This window comes from Martes martes, assembly GCF_963455335.1.
Source record: "Martes martes genome assembly, chromosome: 10".
In the NCBI taxonomy this organism is placed as follows: Eukaryota; Metazoa; Chordata; class Mammalia; order Carnivora; family Mustelidae; genus Martes; species Martes martes.
This window is the reverse complement of record NC_137898.1, coordinates 13,158,911-13,180,925: the sequence shown is the minus strand read 5'-3', so window position 1 is coordinate 13,180,925 and position 22,015 is coordinate 13,158,911. Positions and strand designations below refer to the sequence as shown.

Genomic DNA, 22,015 nt, shown 5'->3' with positions numbered 1-22,015 from the left:
GGATCATGACCTGAGCCAAAGGCAGAGGCTTTAACCCACTGAACCACTCAGGCACCTCTGTCATTGTTTCTGTATCAAAGTTAAAATCACATTAATGATAGATGGCAGAACTGAAAATAAAACCTCGTACTTTATCTCAGAATTTTAAGATGGATATTATATTCACTCATTCACTTATTCATCATTCATTGCATCAGTCAGTAAGTCAGCAAATATCTTTTGAACACCTACTCTTTCCTGGATATTATTTTAGGAGGCATTACTACAAACTATTTAGACATGCCCTTTTTACTTATAAAGCTTACAGACTAGAAAATCCTACACAAGAGTAATATAAAAATATTGTGAATATTAAATTATTATATTTATATATGCTTGAGGAAAGATCACAAGATTGTATGAAGAATGTATTCTCCATTAAATAATTTTAATTAAAAAAACAGCAACAAGATCAAGCATATGATGGGTGCCTTCTGAAAGTGTCTAACATAACTGACATTTAGTCTTCTTGCAACCATGCACATTTTGAATTTATGCTCTATGTCATCTGAATATTATGGCAGATACACCACGGCTTGTTCTTGACTGGAATAGAGCCTTTGCCTTCGGTTCTATTCCCAACATTCACAGTAAAATGGAACACTGGAGCCAGAATCGTGGGCTTCTAATTGTTGGATTTTCTCCACCCCAGGGCCAGCAGCCACACTTCTCAACCACCACAGGGGACAATTCAAAAGAAACAAACACCCAAAGGGTGGAATCATTGCATGAGATTGTTACTCAGTAGGATCATCTAAGCAAATCCCTGGGCTGGCCCCACGTTTTCACTCTCTGGGTACAATTCTTGTGTGGAGACTTGCATAATTGGTCTTTCTTTCCCTGAGGAACCAGAACTTTATCTGGGAATTCCTGTTTTCATGTGTGGGGCCTGGATCCATAAACAAGCTTATTTCAGTGTGCAGGTCTTCAGGGACATCAGACACAGGTAAATTTCCTCAGCGTACCTCCTGCAGAACCTTCACAGTGGGTCTCAGCCGATCTCTGGACAGGTAGGTTCACCCCAACCATTTACTTAGTATTCATCCTGGATGTGAAGACCGTGTATCTTGGGAACTTTATGGATTCAAATCAGACTCAGGACTGACTGGGGACTTAACTCCCTGTTCTCTGAAGGCTAAGTGGCAGGGACAGAGAAATGACTCAAAGCATGGTCCCCAGCACCCCTGCTGGTAAATTAGACAGTATGAGCATTTCTACAGAGAAATGAAGAGTCGTTATGAGGATTCTATCTCACCTTAGGATAAAGAGGAATTTTTCTGCCTTAGAGCTGGCAGACTGATGTTTTAGAAGGCCCTCTATACCAGACAGGAAGCTTCTTAAGTAATTCGAAATATCTGATTTCTTCTCCAAGATGGACCTACTAAATTGTTAAACATCAAGAAAAATAAGTTTCTCCCTTTCTGGATGTTCACATTGCCCAGCGTGACAAACACTATGATGGAAAGAAAGATTCCCTATGCCAACTGGCAGGCTTTCAGATGCTGATGGACACTGACAGCTCCTGTCAAGGTGTAGTTTGTCCCCAAAACAACTCAGGTTTAAATAAGTTTAAGACAAATTGTACAGTTAGAGACCAATAGAAGATTTCTTGAAATCATTTCAGTAGCTATTTAAAACATTTGCAGTATGATTTTTCCACCTAATTGTAATATAAATGATGAACATTAGGTACATTTTTAAAGTTCTTTTCCTGACATGTTAGTATTTTGGCAGACTTATAAAGTATTTCTTTTCAGCAACAAACATAAAATAAGTTGTGTCAAAAACTAACATAGCTTTACCAAAACCAATTAAATCAGAAACCTTTCTGAAGAAATAGGAGAAAAATACTTCATTTCAGTGATATATGCTTACCAAAATAAAACACAATCCTAACTTTGTCATTAGAAATATTTTCTTTAAAAAAGGAATTAATAAGTGGTAATGATCGATGCAAATATTTCTTTCTAAAAGCTAATTGCAGAAATTCATAGTACACAATCTACAATGACATTTTTGAGGGGTTTTTTTTTGGCTTTGATAAATTAAAGATACAATAATTGAGGAATTATATCTTATGGTGAACCATGCACTGAACTCTTTTAGAAGCAAACAAAAAGGAAATGTTCTATTTAAAGTGAGTGTCGCCTCTGTATTTTCCACCTTAAACTCACCTGTGTATTTCTTACAGATATGATGACAGGAGAAAAGAGATACGAAATATCTAGTGCCACACAGTCATATAACCTCATCAGACACATATTTGATGTATGGAATAAAGTATCATTGATTCAACAAACACCACAGATTTAAGAAAGTCCCCAGTCTGATTCTTTTATTAAATATATACCTAGATATCATGTGTCCCAGTTGCTTGGATATGCAAAATTTTAGTTCACCTGTTATTTCCATTTTAACTATGAAACTCTTCAGTGAGGTAGAATGAGTTAGTGGGATACAAATAGGAAACCACATTAGAAAATTGTTCAAAACATGCTAATAACAAGAAATGCTGACACCAAATATCTTACTGTTATCAAGCTCTGTACTAACCCATGTTTGTGTAGTATCTCATTATATTCACAAAAGAATAGAAATACTTGATAAAAATCCCACAGTTCGTAACTGGTGGCCTAACTTCCAGCCAACCGAGTGACCAAACAAACAAACAAAACACATAAAGCAAAACCATAAAACTATAGCAAGAATCAATATTCTACAGACTCTTTGCATGACAATCTCATTGAGCCACAACTGTCTTATCAGACATAGAAATAATTCCATGTCTTCTTGGACATTCCTGCAGAATAATGAGATCATTATTTTGAAATGGCTAACATTGTTCTGGGCCTAGAGTATAGTAAATAATGAATAAATTAGCACTTCTCTCCAATCATTTCTCTATAAGAGAAAAACAAAGTTATCAAATTTGAGCAAATCAAAACTACAAGTAATATTTGTTTTAAACATCCAAACAGGCATTAAAAAATTTAAAGGAAAGAAGCATTTGATGGAAAAAAAGGAATGCCAGAACATAATAATAGAGATGTTTTTGAACAGGTAAAGATCGGAGCGATAGAAAGGACTAGTTTATTTGGCCAAAGAAATGTGATTACTTTAAAAAATCAGCTTCTGAATAACACTAAGAAGGAAGACTACTGAGGTATAGTCTGTCAGTGAACAGCTGAATCAGTGTGGTATGGTAGAAACTGATAAGAAAAAAACAAAAAAACAAAAAAAACAAAATAAACCCAGCAGAGTCAAAGCATTTCTGACAGGAATATAGAATTCCCAAGGATGATGACAAGGTATGGACTAAAGAGAAAGCCAGTGACAGCCAAGGAGAAAATAACTGAAAGTCACTGGAGGTCACTCTGGCTCATCAACTTCTTACACAGAGCTATCTTTTATCACTGGAAGCATACACAGAGACATGTGTATATGTAAATACATACTCATGCAATACTATACTAAAATACACAAATATATATCAATACATATAATAGATTTTGTATATTCAACTAATATAAATTATATCTAACACAATTGAAAACAGCTTTGTACAACACTTTTAACATGAAACTAGTCTCTAGAAAGTGTGTATTTCTGAATTTTTTAAGATTATGAGAAATATAATTAAAATATAACACTTTTACCTGTGACCAGAAATTATCCAATTTATATGAGACAGTCTACAACCTAGCATGTACCAGAAAAATCAATTTGACCATCTATTAATCTCCTTCCATTTTCCCCATTTAAAGATGAGAACAACAAAATAAATGGCCTCAGAAAATCTCACCCTGGTGACTGAGTTCATTCTCATGGGAGTCTCAGATCGCCCAGAACTCCAGATTCCACTCTTCTTTGTTTTCCTGCTGATCTATGGGCTGACCATGGCAGGGAACCTGGGCATCATCACCCCCACCAGTGTTGATTCTCAGCTCCAAACACCCATGTACTTCTTCCTCAGGCACTTGGCTATCATCAATCTTGGTGATTCTACTGTCATTGCCCCCAAAATGCTGGTAAACTTCTTGGTTACAAAGAAAACCATATCCTACTATGGATGTGCAGCCCAGCTGGGTGGGTTCCTGGTTTTCATTGTCGGGGAGATTTTCATGCTGGCTGCAATGGCATATGATCGTTACGTGGCTATTTGCAACCCCCTGCTCTACATGGTCGTAGTTTCTCCACAGATCTGCATACTGCTGGTGTCCCTCACTTACCTCTACAGTCTGACCACAGCACTGACTGTCTCCTCCTGTGTGTTCTTGGTGTTGTACTGCTCTTCCAATGTAATCAACCATTTTTACTGTGATACTGTCCCTTTGTTGGCATTGTCCTGTTCTGATACCTATCTTCCAGAAACAGCAATATTTATCTCTGCAGGGACCAATTTGATATTCTCTATGATTATTGTTCTAACATCGTACTTCAACATTGTCCTTGCCATCTTAAGGATCCGTTCCTCAGAGGGTCGACGAAAAGCCTTTTCCACCTGTGCCTCTCACATGATGGCTGTCACTGTGTTCTATGGGACAATTCTTTTCATGTATTTGCAACCAAAGACCAGCCACTCCTTAGATACTGATAAAATGGCCTCTGTCTTCTACACCTTGGTGATACCAATGCTGAATCGCCTTATATACAGCCTAAGGAACAAAGATGTGAAGGATGCATTCAAGAGATTCCTAAAGAACCCTTGTCAGTCTTTCAAATTAATGTACGTTTAAAGCTCCAATTGTCTTCATAAAAGGGTTTTCATTTGCTCCTAAAAAGCGAATCTCTGTTAAATGCAGAGGTAATAAATAGTTAAAAATTCCATGGATTTCAATGGGAAACTCTTAACCCTTTATTTTCCAATGTCAAATACCCAACTTTTGCTAATACAAAGATGTGTGAGTTGACCAAATAAAGTATACTTATATAAGTAGTAAACAATAATTTCAGGATAAGCACATTTTACAATGAAACACAACTTGCTACTGGGCTTTTATAATTTCTAATCAAGAAACAGGAAGTCTGAAATTGGGGAAATTATGTGAAAAGCAGTCCTTGGATGTTGGTCCAATGTCAGGTCATCTTTCTTGCCATAGATCAGTTTTGTTCAACTACAAAAGTTTTTATTTTTACTTTTTGTTTATTTTATCTTTCAATTCATTTACCTTTTAAAATCCATTTTTATCTTGTACTTCACATAAATTTATATCACAGAAAAAGAAACCTGTAGGATAAAATAAAAACTGAACAAAAAAATGCTTAGATATACATGGGAATAGGCCATGTAGCAAAACAGAAGAAAATGCATGAAGGGAGATTCCACTTTTCCATTCCTCTTGTGTGGTACATGTACATAAAACAAAATGTTGATATTTATCCTGATACGATATAAAATTAATTTTCTCCAATCCTCTTTTTCTCCCTAACATTGTGTAGAGTTAATGATCTGTGGTATAAAAATATAAAGCAAATACTACTTCTTTTAGCATTTTTGTTTAGTGTTTTGCAGTCAAATGTTAGTAGACCAAAAGGAAAAAAAAAAGTCATTGCCATTAAGGTGACACCAATTCTCAAGGGCACCATGTCCAATAAATAAATAAATAAATAAATATGCATTGTTATTCTATGCCCTCTTTCTATCTGTGCATGCAAAATGCTACTAACATACAATGTAATGAGGGAGAGGGGGCATGGCATGAGAGGTAAGGCAATACCTGGAAATAAAGTAGATTACGACATTCTCAGGAAGTCAGAAACAAGCCAAATAGATGAAATGTGACACTCAGTTTCATAAGCTAACTCCTAACTTTAGTTTTAAATAAGCAAAATATCTAGCTGAAAACAGAAAAGTCACACTGTGTCACGGACATTACTCTTCACCACAGGCAGAAGTGGCAATAATTTGATAGCATTACCCTTAAAAATTTTTAAGTTTTCTTTTTTATAAATACATAAAAGTATATAGTATAGATAATTTATTTTCTGTTTGTCTGGTTTACCTATTGCTGTATTTGGCTGTACCAGCCTACATCTCTACAATTGGGGAAGTATATTCCTCAGCACAAAACCATTGTCTTTGAGTCTAGTTCCATGAATGGAATTGGAGTAACAGGTCTAAACTCACCCTTGCATGTCTACCAATCCTATGTATTTTATTCAATGAATTAAAGTCAAGAATGAAAACTACAGTGCTTTCCACTTTTTAACTTTGTTTACATATGTGTTTTCTAAACATAATTATGTTGTCACTTGTATTGGTTCCCTACTGATACTACAACAAATCACCACGGATTCAGTGGCTTGAAACAACAGAAACTTCTTATCCCACAGTTCCGGAGGTCAAAATTTCAAAATGAGTATCACTGGGCTACAATCAAGATGTCAGCAGATTTTGTTCCTTCCTGGATGCCCACGGAAGAGTCTGTTTCTTTTCCTCTTCTAGCTTCTAGAGACAACCTTCATCCCTTGCTTGGCATACCCTTCCAAACAGTGATCCTATAACTCTGACCTCTACTTGCACTGCCACATCTCCTTCTAACCGAGACTCTCTTGCTTCCCTCTCCTTCTTGGGATTACGTTGGTCCCACCCAGAGAATTCAGAACAGCCTTCCCATCTAGAGGTCTTTAACTTAATCACATCAGCAAATTTCTTTGTATGGAAGGCACCACGTTTACAGTTCTGGGCATCTTTGGCAGGGTGGGAGACCGATTTCTGCCTCAAATATCTATATATATATGGTGTGCTTTGTGAAACTAGGCAATCTAAAATCTTGCATGTCTCATTCACTAGTACTCAATGGGATGGTCTCATAAACCTTCCACTAATTGCCCCTCCAAAATTATTTAGCTACAAAGTTTGTCCTAAGTAAACTATACACAAAGCCCTCTTCTAATGAAGGATAAGCAGAAAGTATTTAGTTCAAAGGTTCCTAAGTGTATGCACACATACATGCACTCACTTATCACTTGTACACATTTGTCAAAAAAAAAATCATAAAAACAATCAACCAGTCAGGAAAGTATATCAGCCCAGTACGTTTCCCATGAAGTAAAGTATGGAAAATAATTTACATAACAGCTTTAATCTCCAACTGATCAAAGCTCACGCCCTATGAGATGCTAAGTCACCTGTACTTCCAGCTTATCCCTAACTAACTGCTGTGAAGGTTCCATGACATTTGTGTCCAGTGACAACAAAATCCCTCTAGCGGTGAGGGGACAGAGAAGATGCAAGACACAGCATAAAGCAAAGTCTGACAACACCTGTGAAAGGTAGGACACACTTCAAACAGCCACAGGACCCCTCCTTCTGCAGCTGCCGCAGAAGCAGTCGCTTTGACCTGATTCCGTATATAGGGATGCTCTAGGCAGAAAGCATTACAAGTGCTTAAGTCTTGTGTGACAGACACGGAATCCTTTCAAGACCATGAAAATTAGAAAAACCATCAAACTTCCCCAAATCCAGCATAGTAAATGCCATTTCATGAATTTAAACTCCAAAACTTACTGAAGGACTATTTTCACAGCCGCTCATTTTGTTCTGAAGCACCATGATCATATATCCCAATATTTTATTTACATTCCAAGAATTATGTCTGGTATTAATGTTTCCTACTATATTGATAATCTAAAAGATAAGAGAAATTGGTATGATTCTTATTTTTTTTTAATTTAAAGTTAAATTAAGGAGACCATCTTGGTCTCCTTACTCCTTACTCAGTGGGTTACTCATCAGAATCTTGATTTCAGCTCAGATCATGATCTCAGGGTAATGTGTTCAAGCCTGCATCAGACGCAGCACCTAGAATGGAGTCTGCTCGAGATTCTCTCCCTCTCCTTCTGTCCCTCCCCTGGTTCACCCATGAAGTCTCTTTCTCCCAGATAAATAAATAAATAAATTATTTTTTAAAAGTTAAACTGAGGAATTGTAAGTATTCTAATGCAGATTTTCTTATCCCTTACGGTCTAGGTAAGTTTAGATTGAGCTGCTAATGCCATCTCCTTGCAAGTCCGTAAATCTTCACCAGATGTCTCCATACCACAGGTCACATCTATCACCTCTGCTTTCCAAATGGCTATTTCCAAAAGCCACTTCCATGGAAATGAGAAAAAAAAAAAAAAAAAAAAAAAAGGCTTCCAAGAAAACCATTGAAAAAAAGAACTACAAACTCTGAAACAGAAGGCACTGTGGGAGGGGCTGTGCTTCCAAGAGGAGTCAGGCTACAGCTCAGCCCCTTCTCCACAGCTGCCAGGAGGATAAGAAGTCTGCTAGCCAGGTGCCCAGGAGGAAAAGTAGGATTTGGAGGTCACCTCCCCCCATTTGCTATGAGGTGTGTGTCAGTGTTTTTTCACATCAACAACTATTTCATCAGCATTACTATGTTATAGACATCCAAATAGTAACATTATACTGGAATTAATGTGTATCTGTCTCTGTTATAATATCTGAACTTCTTTGTTTACATGGATCATAGTACAGTTTTTCTTTTCAAATCTTGACAAATATTTGGATTCTTTTAAAAAATAAAGTATTAAATCAAGGAAAACAATATTAGCTCTGTAAGTTTATCTAATTTAATTATTTGCTGCAGCCTTTACCATTTGTTCAAGTGGTACATATTCATGAGTTGGACGTCCACAATGTGAAATGATGTGTACTGATGGTGGGATGTGTGCAGATAAAAGAAATCTTGGAATAGATCCATCCTTATGTAAATAAATGAAATGTGCTGTATTTATCCAAAAACAGGGCCTCAGGAGATACATCACAGACATGTTCATTCATGGGTCAGTGGGGACCACGCACACAAAGTTGTTAATTGTGGTGGTGCATGTAGAAGTCACAAGTTGGGAACTAACTAAATGCCTCTTACTACGGCAGCAAACCTATAGTAAATGGAGGTAGAGAGAGATTATCGAAGTTTTATTAAACAGAGGCCAGCAAAATATCGTGTATGTAGAAAATGAATAAAATTCAAAAACATACAGTTGATTGAGAACCTTGAAGAATCGAAATAAGTCATGTAACAACCTATGTGTAAACTTCAAAACATGTATTATATTCACTTTATAAAGCCACATTTCTTTTTAAAAAAATATTTATTTATTTAATTTAGAGTTTAAGAGGGAGAGTATGAGTTGGGGGAGGGGCAGAAGGAGAGGAAGAGAATCTCAAGCAGACTCCCCACTGAGTGTGGAGCCCAATGCAGGGCTCAATCTCTCCACCCTGAGATCATGACCTGAACTGAAACTAAGAGTCAGACACTTAACTGACTGAGCTACACAGGCACCCCATAAAGCTGAATTTCCTATTAAGAACATATATCAACTTTTGTGGAGGAGATACTTGTGTAGGGAAAGGAAACTGATGTAGGAGTGGGAATTAGGATGAGGATAAACACAGGTTGTGGAATTATGTATCATTAACTCAATTTAATCCCTTAGGTTAAAAAACTAAATATAAGTTACTTTTTTTTTTTAAGATTTTTTATTTATTTATTTGACAGAGAGAGAGAAAGAGAGATCACAGGTAGGCAGAGAGGCAGGCAGAGAGAGAAGGGGAAGCAGGCTCCCTGCTGAGCAGAGAGCCCAATGCAGGGCTCGATCCCAGGACCCTGAGATTGTGACCTGAGCCAAAGGTAGAGGCTTAACACCTGAGCCCCCCAAGTGCCCCCCCTTTTTTTTAAGATTTTACTTATTTATTTGACACACAGAGATGACAAGTAGACAGAGAGGTAGGCAGAGAGAGAGAGGGAAGCAGGCTCCCCAATGAGCAGAGAGACCCATGCGGGGCTCGATCCCAGGACCCTGAGATTTTGACCTGAGCTGAAGGTAGAGGCTTTACCCACTGAGCCACCCAGATGCCTTATAAATTACTTTATGTACATATTCCTAATTTTTTATTCCTTCTGAGCTTTTAACACACTATAGGTCATGTGTGAATAGTTTTGTCTTTATCCCCAGATATAAAACATGGAAGAATCCATTGTGGAAAATGCTAGAAGTTTATGTAATTGATAGATAATGAAAGCATGTATCTGAGAAATACTCTACTTATATCTAGACATTTGAGTGAATACAATAAAAATAACATTTAAGGAAAGCAAGTGAATTGTATATATAAAAACAGGGTGCTTGGGTGGCCCAGTTGGCTAAGTGTCTGCCTTCAGCTCACAGGTCATAATCTCAGGGTCCTGAGATGGAACCTGCATGGAACTCCCTTCTCAGTGGGAAGTCTGCTTCTCCCTCTCCCTCTGCCCCTACCCCTACTCCTTCTCTCTCTTTGTCTCGCTCAAATAAATAAAATATTTTTAAAAAACTCCTCAATAGGGAAATCAAAGTTACTCTGAATAATTAGCAAAGACCAGTGGCATCATTTCTTGCTCTCAGATGCTTTGGGAATAACCAAGAATTGCATTCACGCTCTCAGGGGAGTGTCTCAAAGGGAAGAGAGGCTCATAAATTCTTCCGACAGCAGTCAGGTCTAGTAATCACACAGAGGAACATGAAGACAGTCTTCACTTAAGGTGAATAGATGGCATTGATTATATTGATTACTAGATCAGCTGCAGTGATGATTTTAGATCCTTGTCTTCCATTTAAATGACCGACATGAGTATAGTCACCAAAACCAGACTCAGTACATTACATCATGCATGTAAATCATCTCTCTTCATAACTAGGTTTTCTGGAGTAATGATATATGTTTACCACTATGAGTGTGTTCTTTGAAGGTGGTAAGGGACCTCATTTCTATTTGTTATTATTTCTACATTTACACTGAGATTACAGACAATAAAAAATTGTGAAGGGGGAGTTAGTATTTTCGTAAGCTCTACTTACAATCCTCTTCCCTCCTCTTTCCCTCCCAACTTTTAGTAAGTGTGCAGTGTTCTCAGTATGACCAACCCGTTTATCTCAGTTGAGGCTATTTACAAAATGTTATAGAATATTGAGTTGAGGTTGAGTGTTCTCATTTGCATAAGAGGACATCCTTGGACTCCATGCCTATCTTCCAGATCCTGGCATGGCTCTGGAGTTTCTGTTTCCAAACCTGCTAAGAGTCAAGTTTGATGCTCACTTTCCTTGTTTCTTTCCAGGCAGTGCTTGGGTAGAACTGGTGGGAGGAGGCCACACAAATATTCACTCAATTGAGTTTTAGAAGAACTCCACAGAGGTTTGTAATATCACAATAAAATGAATGTTGAGATGAAGAGGTTTTCCAAACTGTGAAAACTGCTGTGGGATAGTCCTTTCTTTGGATATATTTACAGCTTAAGACATTAGGCTTTGTCACTTGTTGGATTGTTGCTAATGAATGTTTGTCATTGCTTTTTAATAAATATTTTGAATACATTTTTGGATAGAGAAAATTTTAAGAAGTACTTTATCTGTCAAATTAATATTGAATTTTTATTCTATTTTTTTGGAAATTTCTGTTTATTTAAGGGCATCCAGAGGTTCTAGTTGAGCACAACTGAAACTTTTATAACACTAAATTGCATAATCCAGGAACATATTTTACTAATTTGTTTAAGTTTCTGTATTTTTTTCCCCAAAATGTCTTAACTTTTCACCTTTTAAGAGTAGGTACATGGCAGTTTATATTAGATATTCTATCATTATGGTATTTCTCTTTTATTCTTAATTTTTATAGCTTTTGTCCATTCTAAATGGCATTAATTCTTCATCCGTTAAAATGCTCCATTTTCTTTCTAATTCAGTTGGATAATGTGATGAATTCTAATTATAGAACTTCCAAAATTCAATCATCCAGCCAAACATGGGATCAATGCAGCTTGGATGTCCTATAATTGTTACACATTTTTAAAAACTGATATCAGTGACATATTAATATTGTTTAGAGGAGATATATTTACTCATGTGTGTGTGTATGTGTGTATATATATATGTGTGTGTGTATATATATATATAAAAAACATGAATATATGTGGGTTTGTTGGATGCATATATACTGAATATATTGTAGGTTTCTTTTATTATCATATATTTCTTTTTTAAATCATGATTTTGTCTCCCAGAATGAATTATAGTGGGGTTCTCACTTTTTCACTGTGGAATAATTAGTAAAAAATATGGATGATCTCTTTTTCCATGAAATTTTGGGACACCTGTCTTTAAAAACAATCTGAAGGAGAAAGGAGTTGCAAAAGTAAAGGTCGATAAAGGGCAATCTTTTTTATTTTATTCAATTTTTTATTTGACAGAGAGAGGGAGACAGGGAGAAAGGGACCACAAGCAGGGGGAGTAGGAGAGGGAGAAGCAGGCTTCTCACTGAGCAAGGAGCCAGATGCAGGGCTCAATCCTAGGACCCTCAGGTCATGACCTGAGCCGAAGGCAGGCACTTAACGACTGAGCCACCCAGGCACCCTGATAAAGTGCTATCTTTAAATAAAATGTGTTAGCAGAAAACATTTCATGTACACATGACGAAAGATGAAATAAAGGTATAAGAACAGTATTCAAATTAACCTTTCATTCATGTACCTCATGCAATATTATTTGCCAACCTCTAAGATATTTGAGATAGTATTCCCTACTTTAGAGTGATATTTCTTTCTGTTGCACTTACAGCAGTATACTTGATGATTTTAAGTAATACGTTAAAAAATACAGTCTAACTTTTACTTGTCTTTAAATGTGGTAGAAAGTACAACTACACCATTAAACACATCATTTCAGAGAATCAGTTCTAGGGTCAAAGCAAATGTGAGAATGTACCAAATTCTTCCTTTTTATACTGAATAACTTCTAGATGCAGGCTTTACTTGGTGTGCAACATATCACAGATCGGAAACTGGAAAAATCCACATGCAAGTGATAAATATTCAGATACATTATTCTAGAGAAAATAAAATGTAGTTATGTGCATTAGAGTGGGCATGTTGGGGACATCTGCAAAGTTGCTAAATTATTATCTATCATCATAAAATATCATTAAACTATATTTAAAACTCATAAAAGAATAGTGAAATAAGAACACAATTTAATAAATCAAAGGGGTAATGGAATGGGGAATACCATTAGATATGCAGAGTTCTAATGAGAAATGCAAATCAAAGTCTATTAAATGGGTTAATCATGGTTTATATGTAGGTTGGAACTAAAGTTTGCGAGGGCAAGAGGCAGAGTGCTGTTACTTTTATTATAATTCCTTCTAAAGTATTGTATATTTAGCCAATTACAGGTATTTTAAATGCAAAACATTTTTTTAAAAATCAAGAATCCCAGCTAGCATGTGGCACCAAAGAAAAACAAAAAACAAACAACAACAACAACAACAAAGATTGCCCTATATCTCAGATTATAACACTTTTAAAATTTGGTTCCAGGTTCAGTGATGGAGGTGAGTCTTATTTTAAATTAACCCATCTAAAAAATTGGGTTTATCTTACCCACAATGGCTTTGCCTCCTAAAATATCAACAGATGTTGTCTCCTGTAACCCAATGATTCTTGTGATGGTCGTTTCCACAGCAATTTTCCCTAACAGCCTGGATGAACAAACAAAACCTAACAGTGCTAACAGAATTCATCCTAATGGGAATCACAGACCATCCGGAGCTGCAGGCTCCCTTCTTTGGGCTTTTCCTCATCATCTACACAGTCTCAGTGGTGGGCAATCTGGGCATGATCATCCTCACCAAGGTGGATTCCAGGCTCCAAACACCCATGTACTTCTTCCTCAGACACCTGGCTTTCATTGATCTTGGTTATTCAACTGCTGTGGGACCCAAAATGCTGGTAAATCTTGTAACTAACCAAAATACAATCCCCTACAATTGGTGTGCTACACAGCTGTCTTTCTTCATCTTGTTCATCATCAGTGAGCTTTTCATTCTGTCCGCAATGGCCTATGACCGCTATGTGGCCATCTGTAACCCTCTGCTCTACACAGTTGTTATGTCGCAAAGGGTGTGCTGGATGCTGGTAGCCATCCCCTATCTCTACAGTGCCTTTCTCTCTCTAACAACCACCATAAAGATATTTATGTCTTCCTTCTGTGGCCATAATGTCATTAGACATTTTTACTGTGATAGTCTTCCCTTGTTAACTTTGCTGTGCTCAAGCTCACGTGATATTGAGTTGATAATACTGATCTTTTCAGCATTCAATTTGGTTTCCTCCCTTGTGATAGTGCTTGTGTCCTACATCCTGATCCTAATGGCCATCCTCAAGATGAATTCTGCAGAGGGCAGGCACAAGGCCTTCTCCACCTGTGGATCCCACCTGACAGTGGTCGTTGTATTATATGCAACACTCTTCTTTATGTACGTGCAACCCAAATCCAGTCATTCCTTCGATACTGATAAAATTGCTTCTGCATTCTACACTTTGATTATACCTATGCTGAATCCCATGATCTACAGCCTGAGGAACACAGAGGTGAAAGGTGCCCTGCATAGAATATGGAAAAGTCTGCACAGACCGCCTATGTAGGACTCAATATAGACTCTGTATACAATAAATCATGTTACAGACTGCTGTTTATTATATGACATAGGCCTTGAAGAAGTGTAATGTATAAAAGTAATGGAAACTAGAATGTTTTTCATTTTTCAACTTATAGTTATTCCAGTAGTGATCATCCTTCTGGTATCAATTTTTATTTGTCCTTAAGTATCACCATGAGCAACTGGAGTCCAGACTTCTATTCTCAAATTGCCAATACTTATGTTACAATTTAAGGGTTTAAGGGAAGTCTGTTTTAATACATCTGCTATTAAATAATTTTTAAGCCTCTCTGGTGTCTTTTTAAAATATATTTTGTGTACTAAACACCACTTTAAGACCAGTGTCCACCACACTGGCATACTGACATAAGGTGGCATTTATTGTTTTTTTCTGTGTGTGTGTGTGCTGGACATATATACATCAATGTGTAGTCAACATTGTCTGTCCTTAGCTATATCCCTGTTGACACTTTAACTGTATCCCCTTTGATGGGTGGCATTTCAGATTTGTTACATTATGATATATGAACATGTGTAAGCATGGGAAAGCAGAATAAAGTTTGATTATTTTCATGTGTCATAAATATGTACATTAAAAGTTCAAAAGACTTTGCACTGAAACATTAGAAATAATAAGTGGATTTTGCAAGAATCATAGATATAATATCAACATATTAAAGATGAATTATTTTGCTATCTACCAGCAAAAATAGGTGAAGTTGAAATTTTAAACTATCAATTATGCTAGATAAAATCTATAGAATACTTAGTGAACAATCTAATGAACAATTTGCGTGATTTCATTGCTAGACACTGTAACAAACATTACTGAGTTACTGAAGGAGAGATATATGTTTATATATATACCATGTCATTGGTTAGAAGATATAAATGTTGTGATGAGGCCAGTTCTCCATAAATTTTCCTGTAGATTTAATGCAGTAACAATCAAAATTCCAATAGTATTTTTTAGTGTTAAGCTGATATCAAAAGTTATGTGGAAATGCAAAGGATCTAGAATATCCAGGGCAATATCTTAGAAGAAGAAAGATTTCAGAGGACTTCCAATAACAGATAACAATTCCTTTAATGAAGTGAGATTATTTTTAAAAATATGTCATCAGTGCACATATTTACAGAGAGATCAAGAATATAATAATAAAGTCCAAAATGGACTCACGTGTGTAATTCCACTTGTTTTAAAATAAAAGCCCTACTACAATGTAGTGGGGAAAATCAGGCTTCTCAATAAATTGACTGCATTCAATTAGGTTCCTATGTAGGACATGAATCTTTGTCTTTTATACACTACATGCAAACCATAATTGAGATGTGCTATGAATGGAAATGTGAAAGCTGAAACCAAAATTTTGGTAAAGCAAAGTAAAATAATATTTTCATGACTTGGGATCAACAAAGATTCCTTAAACAGGGTACAAGAAATAATAATACTAATAAAGAAATAGTACCCTCTACAACGAAAATTTGTATTAATAAAAAAATATTGTAAGAAAGCGAAAAAATCCAGAGGGACCACATGTGAAGTACACACACCCTTCCAAAGTAATCTGTAAAACAAAACAAAATAAAACAACAAATTGTCTAACTTCTAGAATGAAGATGATCAACACAGTCAACCTATTGGGAGGGAATGAATAAGTTGGGGGGAGGGGCAGGACACCTGAAGGAACACTTCACAAAAGAGGCTATCAAATCTGCCAAAAATGCATAAATGTGTTCAAAAAAATTATTCATTAAACGTAAATGAAGACTATATACTGTATTATCATTACACATCCAGCAGGGTAGCTAAAATTCAAAATTTGGATAATAATTCAAAGTGTTGATAAGAGTGTGGAAAACTATAATTCTTGTACTTGTTTCAGGGAGAGTACGTTACTATAAATACTTTAGAAAAATAAGGGAATAATTACTAAAGTTTGGTGTGTGTATACTCTACGATGCAGCAATTCCCTTCCTGTGTAATTATGTCCACTGGAGAATAAGTAATAGAATGTTTGTGGCAAATGTAGTCATCATAGGTGTTAAGTGCTTATCAAGGGTGGAATGGGTGAATACATGATGACATCTTCAAAATATATATTCTACACAGCACAGCAAGAAGAAGAGCTAGAAAGAAGAGGAGGAGGACCAGAAGAGGAGACATAACAAATGCCAACAGAAAAAATGAAAACCTGTAACATAAATCAACATCATTACTAGTTAAAAGAAAACATGAAATAGATTTATGATAACGTTCAACACTTATTTCCAATAAACTACCTCAGTGACCAGAATAAAAGAAAAGAGTATTATAAATGATATCTATAAAAATCCTGTATACTGGGGCAGGGAAAGGACAAATAAGTTGAGGACAAAAGTTTTTAGGGCAGTGACAATATTCTGTATGATATTATAATGATGGACACATATTATTACACTTAAAAATCTACATAAAACTTTTAATGTATACTGAAATATTTGAAATTTTACCTCTGAAATTGTCCCCAAGACTAGGAGACCCAGTTTCCACATTTATGTTATAGGTTTTCAATTGTGAAATCAGCCCTGCATTCTTGCTTACAAGCAGGACGCCTTAATGGTATTATACATTCTGAAACAAAATGTGTCACTTAGTAAAGTGCCCATAATAACAGTTTAGTTTCATTGTTATTTGTACGGGCTGGTGTCATTTTTGGAGACTATGGTGTCTTTCACTGAATATTATATTCATTCAACTTCTTTGCCACCCCCCCTCCTGTTCTGGAGGAAGAGTTATTTTTATATTTTTCTTGAGTTCTTTTTCATTTATGTATATCTGATTATATAGGACTGATAAAGCATTCTCTCCTACTATGAAAGTTTCCCTTTCACATTATTAATTTTGATGAACAAAATTCTTAAAATAGTTCATTGAATCATTTTAATGTTATGCAATTATTGTTTGATGTGTTTTGTTAAAAATGTATACATATTCTACTACCACAAAGATGTCCCATTATGTTTTCGCCTAAACCGTTTATTTGCATTTCACATTTAGATCTTTAAATCAAATAGAAATGATTCTGATAAGGTCTGGATAGGTGTCCAGATTCACTTTTTCTCAAATAAATATACAAATTATCTAATAGCACTTATTGAAAAATAACTCTTACAAATCAGTGCATAGTTGACATGATATACAGTACAATGATGACAAAAGACATGAACAAGTACTTTTCAAAGTAAATATATAAATACTTTTGAAACAAATGAAAGGTTTTTTATTGCATTCAGTACAAGGATAATGCAAATTAAACCACATAGTTACCCATACACATCATCTATAAGTCTAGAAAGAAAATGATGGAACATACCAAATCTTAATAAGAATATTGAACAATTATAATAATTTGCACAGCTACTAAGAATGCATACTGTTATAACCACTCTGGAAACTCATTTGGTAGTACTTACTAATGTTAAAAATGCATAGCCTATGGCTCAGGTTTTCAGGGTAAGAGATACACAGAAATAGAATTATATTCAAGAATAAGTCAATCTTGCTGTAGACACAAAGGGTGTGGGAGTAGCCATTTTTAATTACCACTGTTAGGAAACTTTTATGTTTATTGGGATATTTTTTATAATCTATAAATGATTCTATAATCATTCTCTAAATACATGATAAAATCCATTTTTTATTATTTCATAAGGATCCAAGATGTGAAAAAAGAAAGCTTTATGTTCATCAAAACATCAGGTGAAGTAGAATGTTTATAATATCATTAGTTGTAAAGCCTAGAAGTTGAAACGAGTTCTAATATTGAACAATAAGATAATGGACAACTAATTTGTGATATATTCATAAAAAAGAGTTGTATACACACATGAAAATGAGCATTCTGCAATGACCATAACAGCATATTAACTGAAAAAAACCAGTCACAAAAAAATAGGTGTGTAAGATTTCTTTTATACGAAGTAACAAAAATAAGTGAAAATAATTTATGTTGTTAAAAAACAGAATAATGGTTATCCGTGTGTGTGTGTGTGTGTGTATAAGGGGGGCAGTTGGTTGTAGAAAGGAGAATGAAGGGTCTTCTTGGGTCCTGATAATGTTTTATTCTATTTTTGTTATTGTCATTACTGTATAATTTAGATTCTAATTACACAAAGTGTTACCTTTGTAAAATTTATTTGTGATAAATACATTTGTCAATATGCAAATATACTCAACAATAAGTTTAAAACACCACAAATAAGGGGAAAATGGCCACACATGCATATATTATTTTACCTTGTGAATTTTTAAAAGGATCAATAAGCATGATTCAAACATGCCTCCATCATGTTCTCAGCCATGAAATCCTAAAAAGCCATTGTATTAACAAGAGACAATTACGGGTTGGGAGAAAAATGAAAATATCTTTCCTTTAGATACAATGTTTGGATTCCAGATCTCTCCGTTAGAGTAGAAAGACTTAACCAGGAGACACCATGTGGAAAGATATCTAAGAGAACTTTACTTGTAGGGGGATATAAAGATGTCCTATATAATTAGCAGATATATCACAGCTTCATTAACCTCCAGGCTTAATTAACTCATATTCTTTCTCCCCAGGGAGAGACTCAAAGGAGGAAAGATACACATAAATCCTTCTCACGGGGTTGTGTTAGGAATACATGGGAAAACAAAGAGATCCCTCTTCAGAGGTGAGTGGAATGCACTTGTCTCTGTAGCTAACTCAGACCAGGGACTCCAGGACCTCGTTAATGTCTGATACCCCCTCAGTGTTTTAGCAATCTCTTTGATAATCTGCTTTGGTAACTGAAGTTTCTGGGTGAATACAAGGTTGTAAACATCTTTATTATAATTTTTGGTGAAACCTAGACATTTACTGTGAGGCAGCAAGTTTGTACTCTTTAGATCTAAAAGTGGATTTTCCAGGTTATAATGGCAATTCTATGGTTAACTTAGAATCACCATCAAATTGTTTTCATAGTGGTTGTACCATTTCACATTGCCAACAAGATACATAGAGGTTCTAATCTCTCCACAACTTGTCAGCATTTATAATTTTCCTTTTTTTTTTTCTTTCTTTCTTTTTTTTTTTTTTTCTTTTTTAATATCCATCCTAGGGGTGCCTCGTGGCTTGGTTGGTTAAGCATCTGCCTTCAGCTCAGGTCACAATACTAGGGTCCTGGGGTGGAGTCCAGCATCAGGCTTTCTGCTCAGTGAGGAGTCTGCTTCTCCCTCTGGCTTTCCCCCTGGGGTAGTGTTCTCTCTCTCTTGCTCACTCTCTCGCTCAAATAAATAAATAAAATCCTTAAAAAAAAATCCTATGGGATGTATGGTGGTGTCTCATTGTGGTTTTGAATTACATTTTTCTAATGACTAAGGGTGTTGAACTTTTCTTCATGAGTTTATTGGCCATTTGTTTATCTTCTGTGAGAAATGCCTGTTCAAGTCTTTAGCCTGTTTTCTAATTTGCACTGTTTGTTTGTTTTTTCTGTTGAGTTGGAGAATCTTTATATATTCTATATAACAGAGCTCTACCGGATAAATGATTTGCAACCTCCTCCACTGTGTGGGTCATCTTTTCATCCTTTTTTTTTTTTTTTTTTAAAGATTTTATTTATTTATTTGACAGGCAGAGATCACAAGTAGGCAGAGAGGCAGGCAGAGAGAGAGAGGAGGAAGCAGGCCCCCTGCTGAGCAGAGAGCCCGATGCGGGACTCGATCCCAGGACCCTGAGATCATGACCTGAGCCGAAGGCAGCGGCCTAACCCACTGAGCCACCCAGGCGCCCCAATCTTTTCATCCTTTGATAGTGTTCTTTGATGCACAAAAGTCTGTTTTCTTAAAAATTTTGATTATGTCCATTTATCTATTTTTGCTTTTGTTGTTTGTGCTTTTGGTGTTTAAGAAAACTGTAAAGAGCTTAGCTGAGCTGGTAGAGAGAGACTTGAGCTGCCGGGTGTTAGACAGCCATATAAAGCAACAGGCCATAAATGGAAGATTTCAGCCTTTAATCATTACTACAATGGTCATCTCAGTCATATGTCCTGAAAGTTAATGATTATTTGTATATTTCTTCCCAGTACAGGTTTCCCAAATGGCCTGTACAGAGAAGCACAATCTAACGATATGGAAAGAATTCATTTTAATGGGAATCACAGGACCCCCTGAGCTGCAGGCTCCACTGCTTGGACTCTCCCTCACATTTTACCTTGTCTCAGTGGTGGGTAACCTGAGCTTGATCATACTCACCAAGATAGCCTCCAGGTTACAAACACCCATGTACTTCTTCCTCCGCCACCTGGCTCTCACTGATTTGGGCTATTCAACAGCTGTGGGACCCAAAATGCTAGCAAACTTTGCTGTAGATCAGCCTACCATCTCTTATACCTGGTGTGCTACCCAACTCACCTTCTTTAGTATATTTATTACTAGTGAAATTTTCATTTTGTCAGCAATGGCCTATGACCGTTATGTGGCCATCTGTAACCCTCTGCTCTACACAGTCATCATGTCACATAGATTATGTCAGTTACTGGTGGCAATCCCCTATCTATACAGCATCCTTCTGTCTTTGCTGACCATTATAAAAATTTTCCTTTCATCATTTAGTGGCTATAATGTCATCAGGCATTTCTACTGTGATAGTCTACCATTGATAGATTTGCTCTGCTCAGACACACATGAAATTAGACTGATAATTCTGATCTTTTCAGCTTTTAATTTGGTGTCATCTCTTCTGATAGTCCTTGTGTCCTACATGCTGATCCTTGTTGCCGTGCTCAGGATGAACTCTGCAGAGGGCAGGCACAAGGCTTTCTCTACCTGTGGATCCCATCTGACAGTGATAGTTGTATTTTCTGGTACTCTATTTTTTATGTATGTGCAGCCCAAATCCAGTCATTCATTTGATACTGATAAAATAGCCTCCTTATTTTATACTTTGGTTATACCCATGCTGAATCCCATGATCTATAGCTTGAGGAAAAATGAGGTGAAAAATGCCCTATATAGGACCTGCAGAATGTTTGCAAATGTTCTGCTTAAAATTCACTGTAGGGCACACTAACACTAAATTATGTATTAGTCAATGTATACTGTAGTTAACCTTGCTATAGTCTTGTTCTGTTGTTTCCGGGGACTGAGCAAGAATCAATGTGTGATAAACATAGAAATAAAGAAAAATAAACATTATTTTCAAAATTCAAATGAGGATAATCACCAACAGATTGCTTCTTCTTTCTCATCCTTCGATACTAACCTAATTTAGTTTCAGTTCCAGGTCAAGTACTATTCCTACTTGTTCTGGCACTACCCTATTTGTCTGTCTCTTACACTAAACACTTATTTTTATAAAACCAGAGACTCCATATATTATTTTTACAATCTTATCTATAACAGTCTAGCATAGTAAAAGTCACACACAAGGAAGATACCTGATAGATACTGTATGAATTAATTAACCAAGGAAATAAACGTATACTGTGAAGTTTAATAAC

General features: G+C 36.0%; 3 protein-coding genes across 3 annotated transcripts; all 3 read left to right on the top strand.

Annotated features, from left to right (window-relative positions):
• Positions 1-3,821: 3,821 nt before the first annotated feature.
• Positions 3,822-4,775, top strand: LOC308350689 (olfactory receptor 8J2-like; the record flags this gene model as incomplete). Its single annotated transcript, XM_080816199.1, has 1 exon — positions 3,822-4,775. One exon carries the CDS (start codon positions 3,822-3,824, stop codon positions 4,773-4,775), a length of 954 nt encoding a protein of 317 aa, XP_080672325.1.
• Positions 4,776-13,559: 8,784 nt separating this feature from the next.
• LOC308351080 (olfactory receptor 8K3-like) lies at positions 13,560-14,501 on the top strand (the record flags this gene model as incomplete). The annotated part of the gene is made up of 1 exon (XM_080816560.1): positions 13,560-14,501. One exon carries the CDS (start codon positions 13,560-13,562, stop codon positions 14,499-14,501), a length of 942 nt encoding a protein of 313 aa, XP_080672686.1.
• Positions 14,502-20,613: 6,112 nt separating this feature from the next.
• Positions 20,614-21,585, top strand: LOC308350688 (olfactory receptor 8K3-like; the record flags this gene model as incomplete). Its single annotated transcript, XM_080816198.1, has 1 exon — positions 20,614-21,585. The coding sequence occupies one exon, from the start codon at positions 20,614-20,616 to the stop codon at positions 21,583-21,585; it is 972 nt and encodes a 323-aa protein (XP_080672324.1).
• Positions 21,586-22,015: the final 430 nt, after the last annotated feature.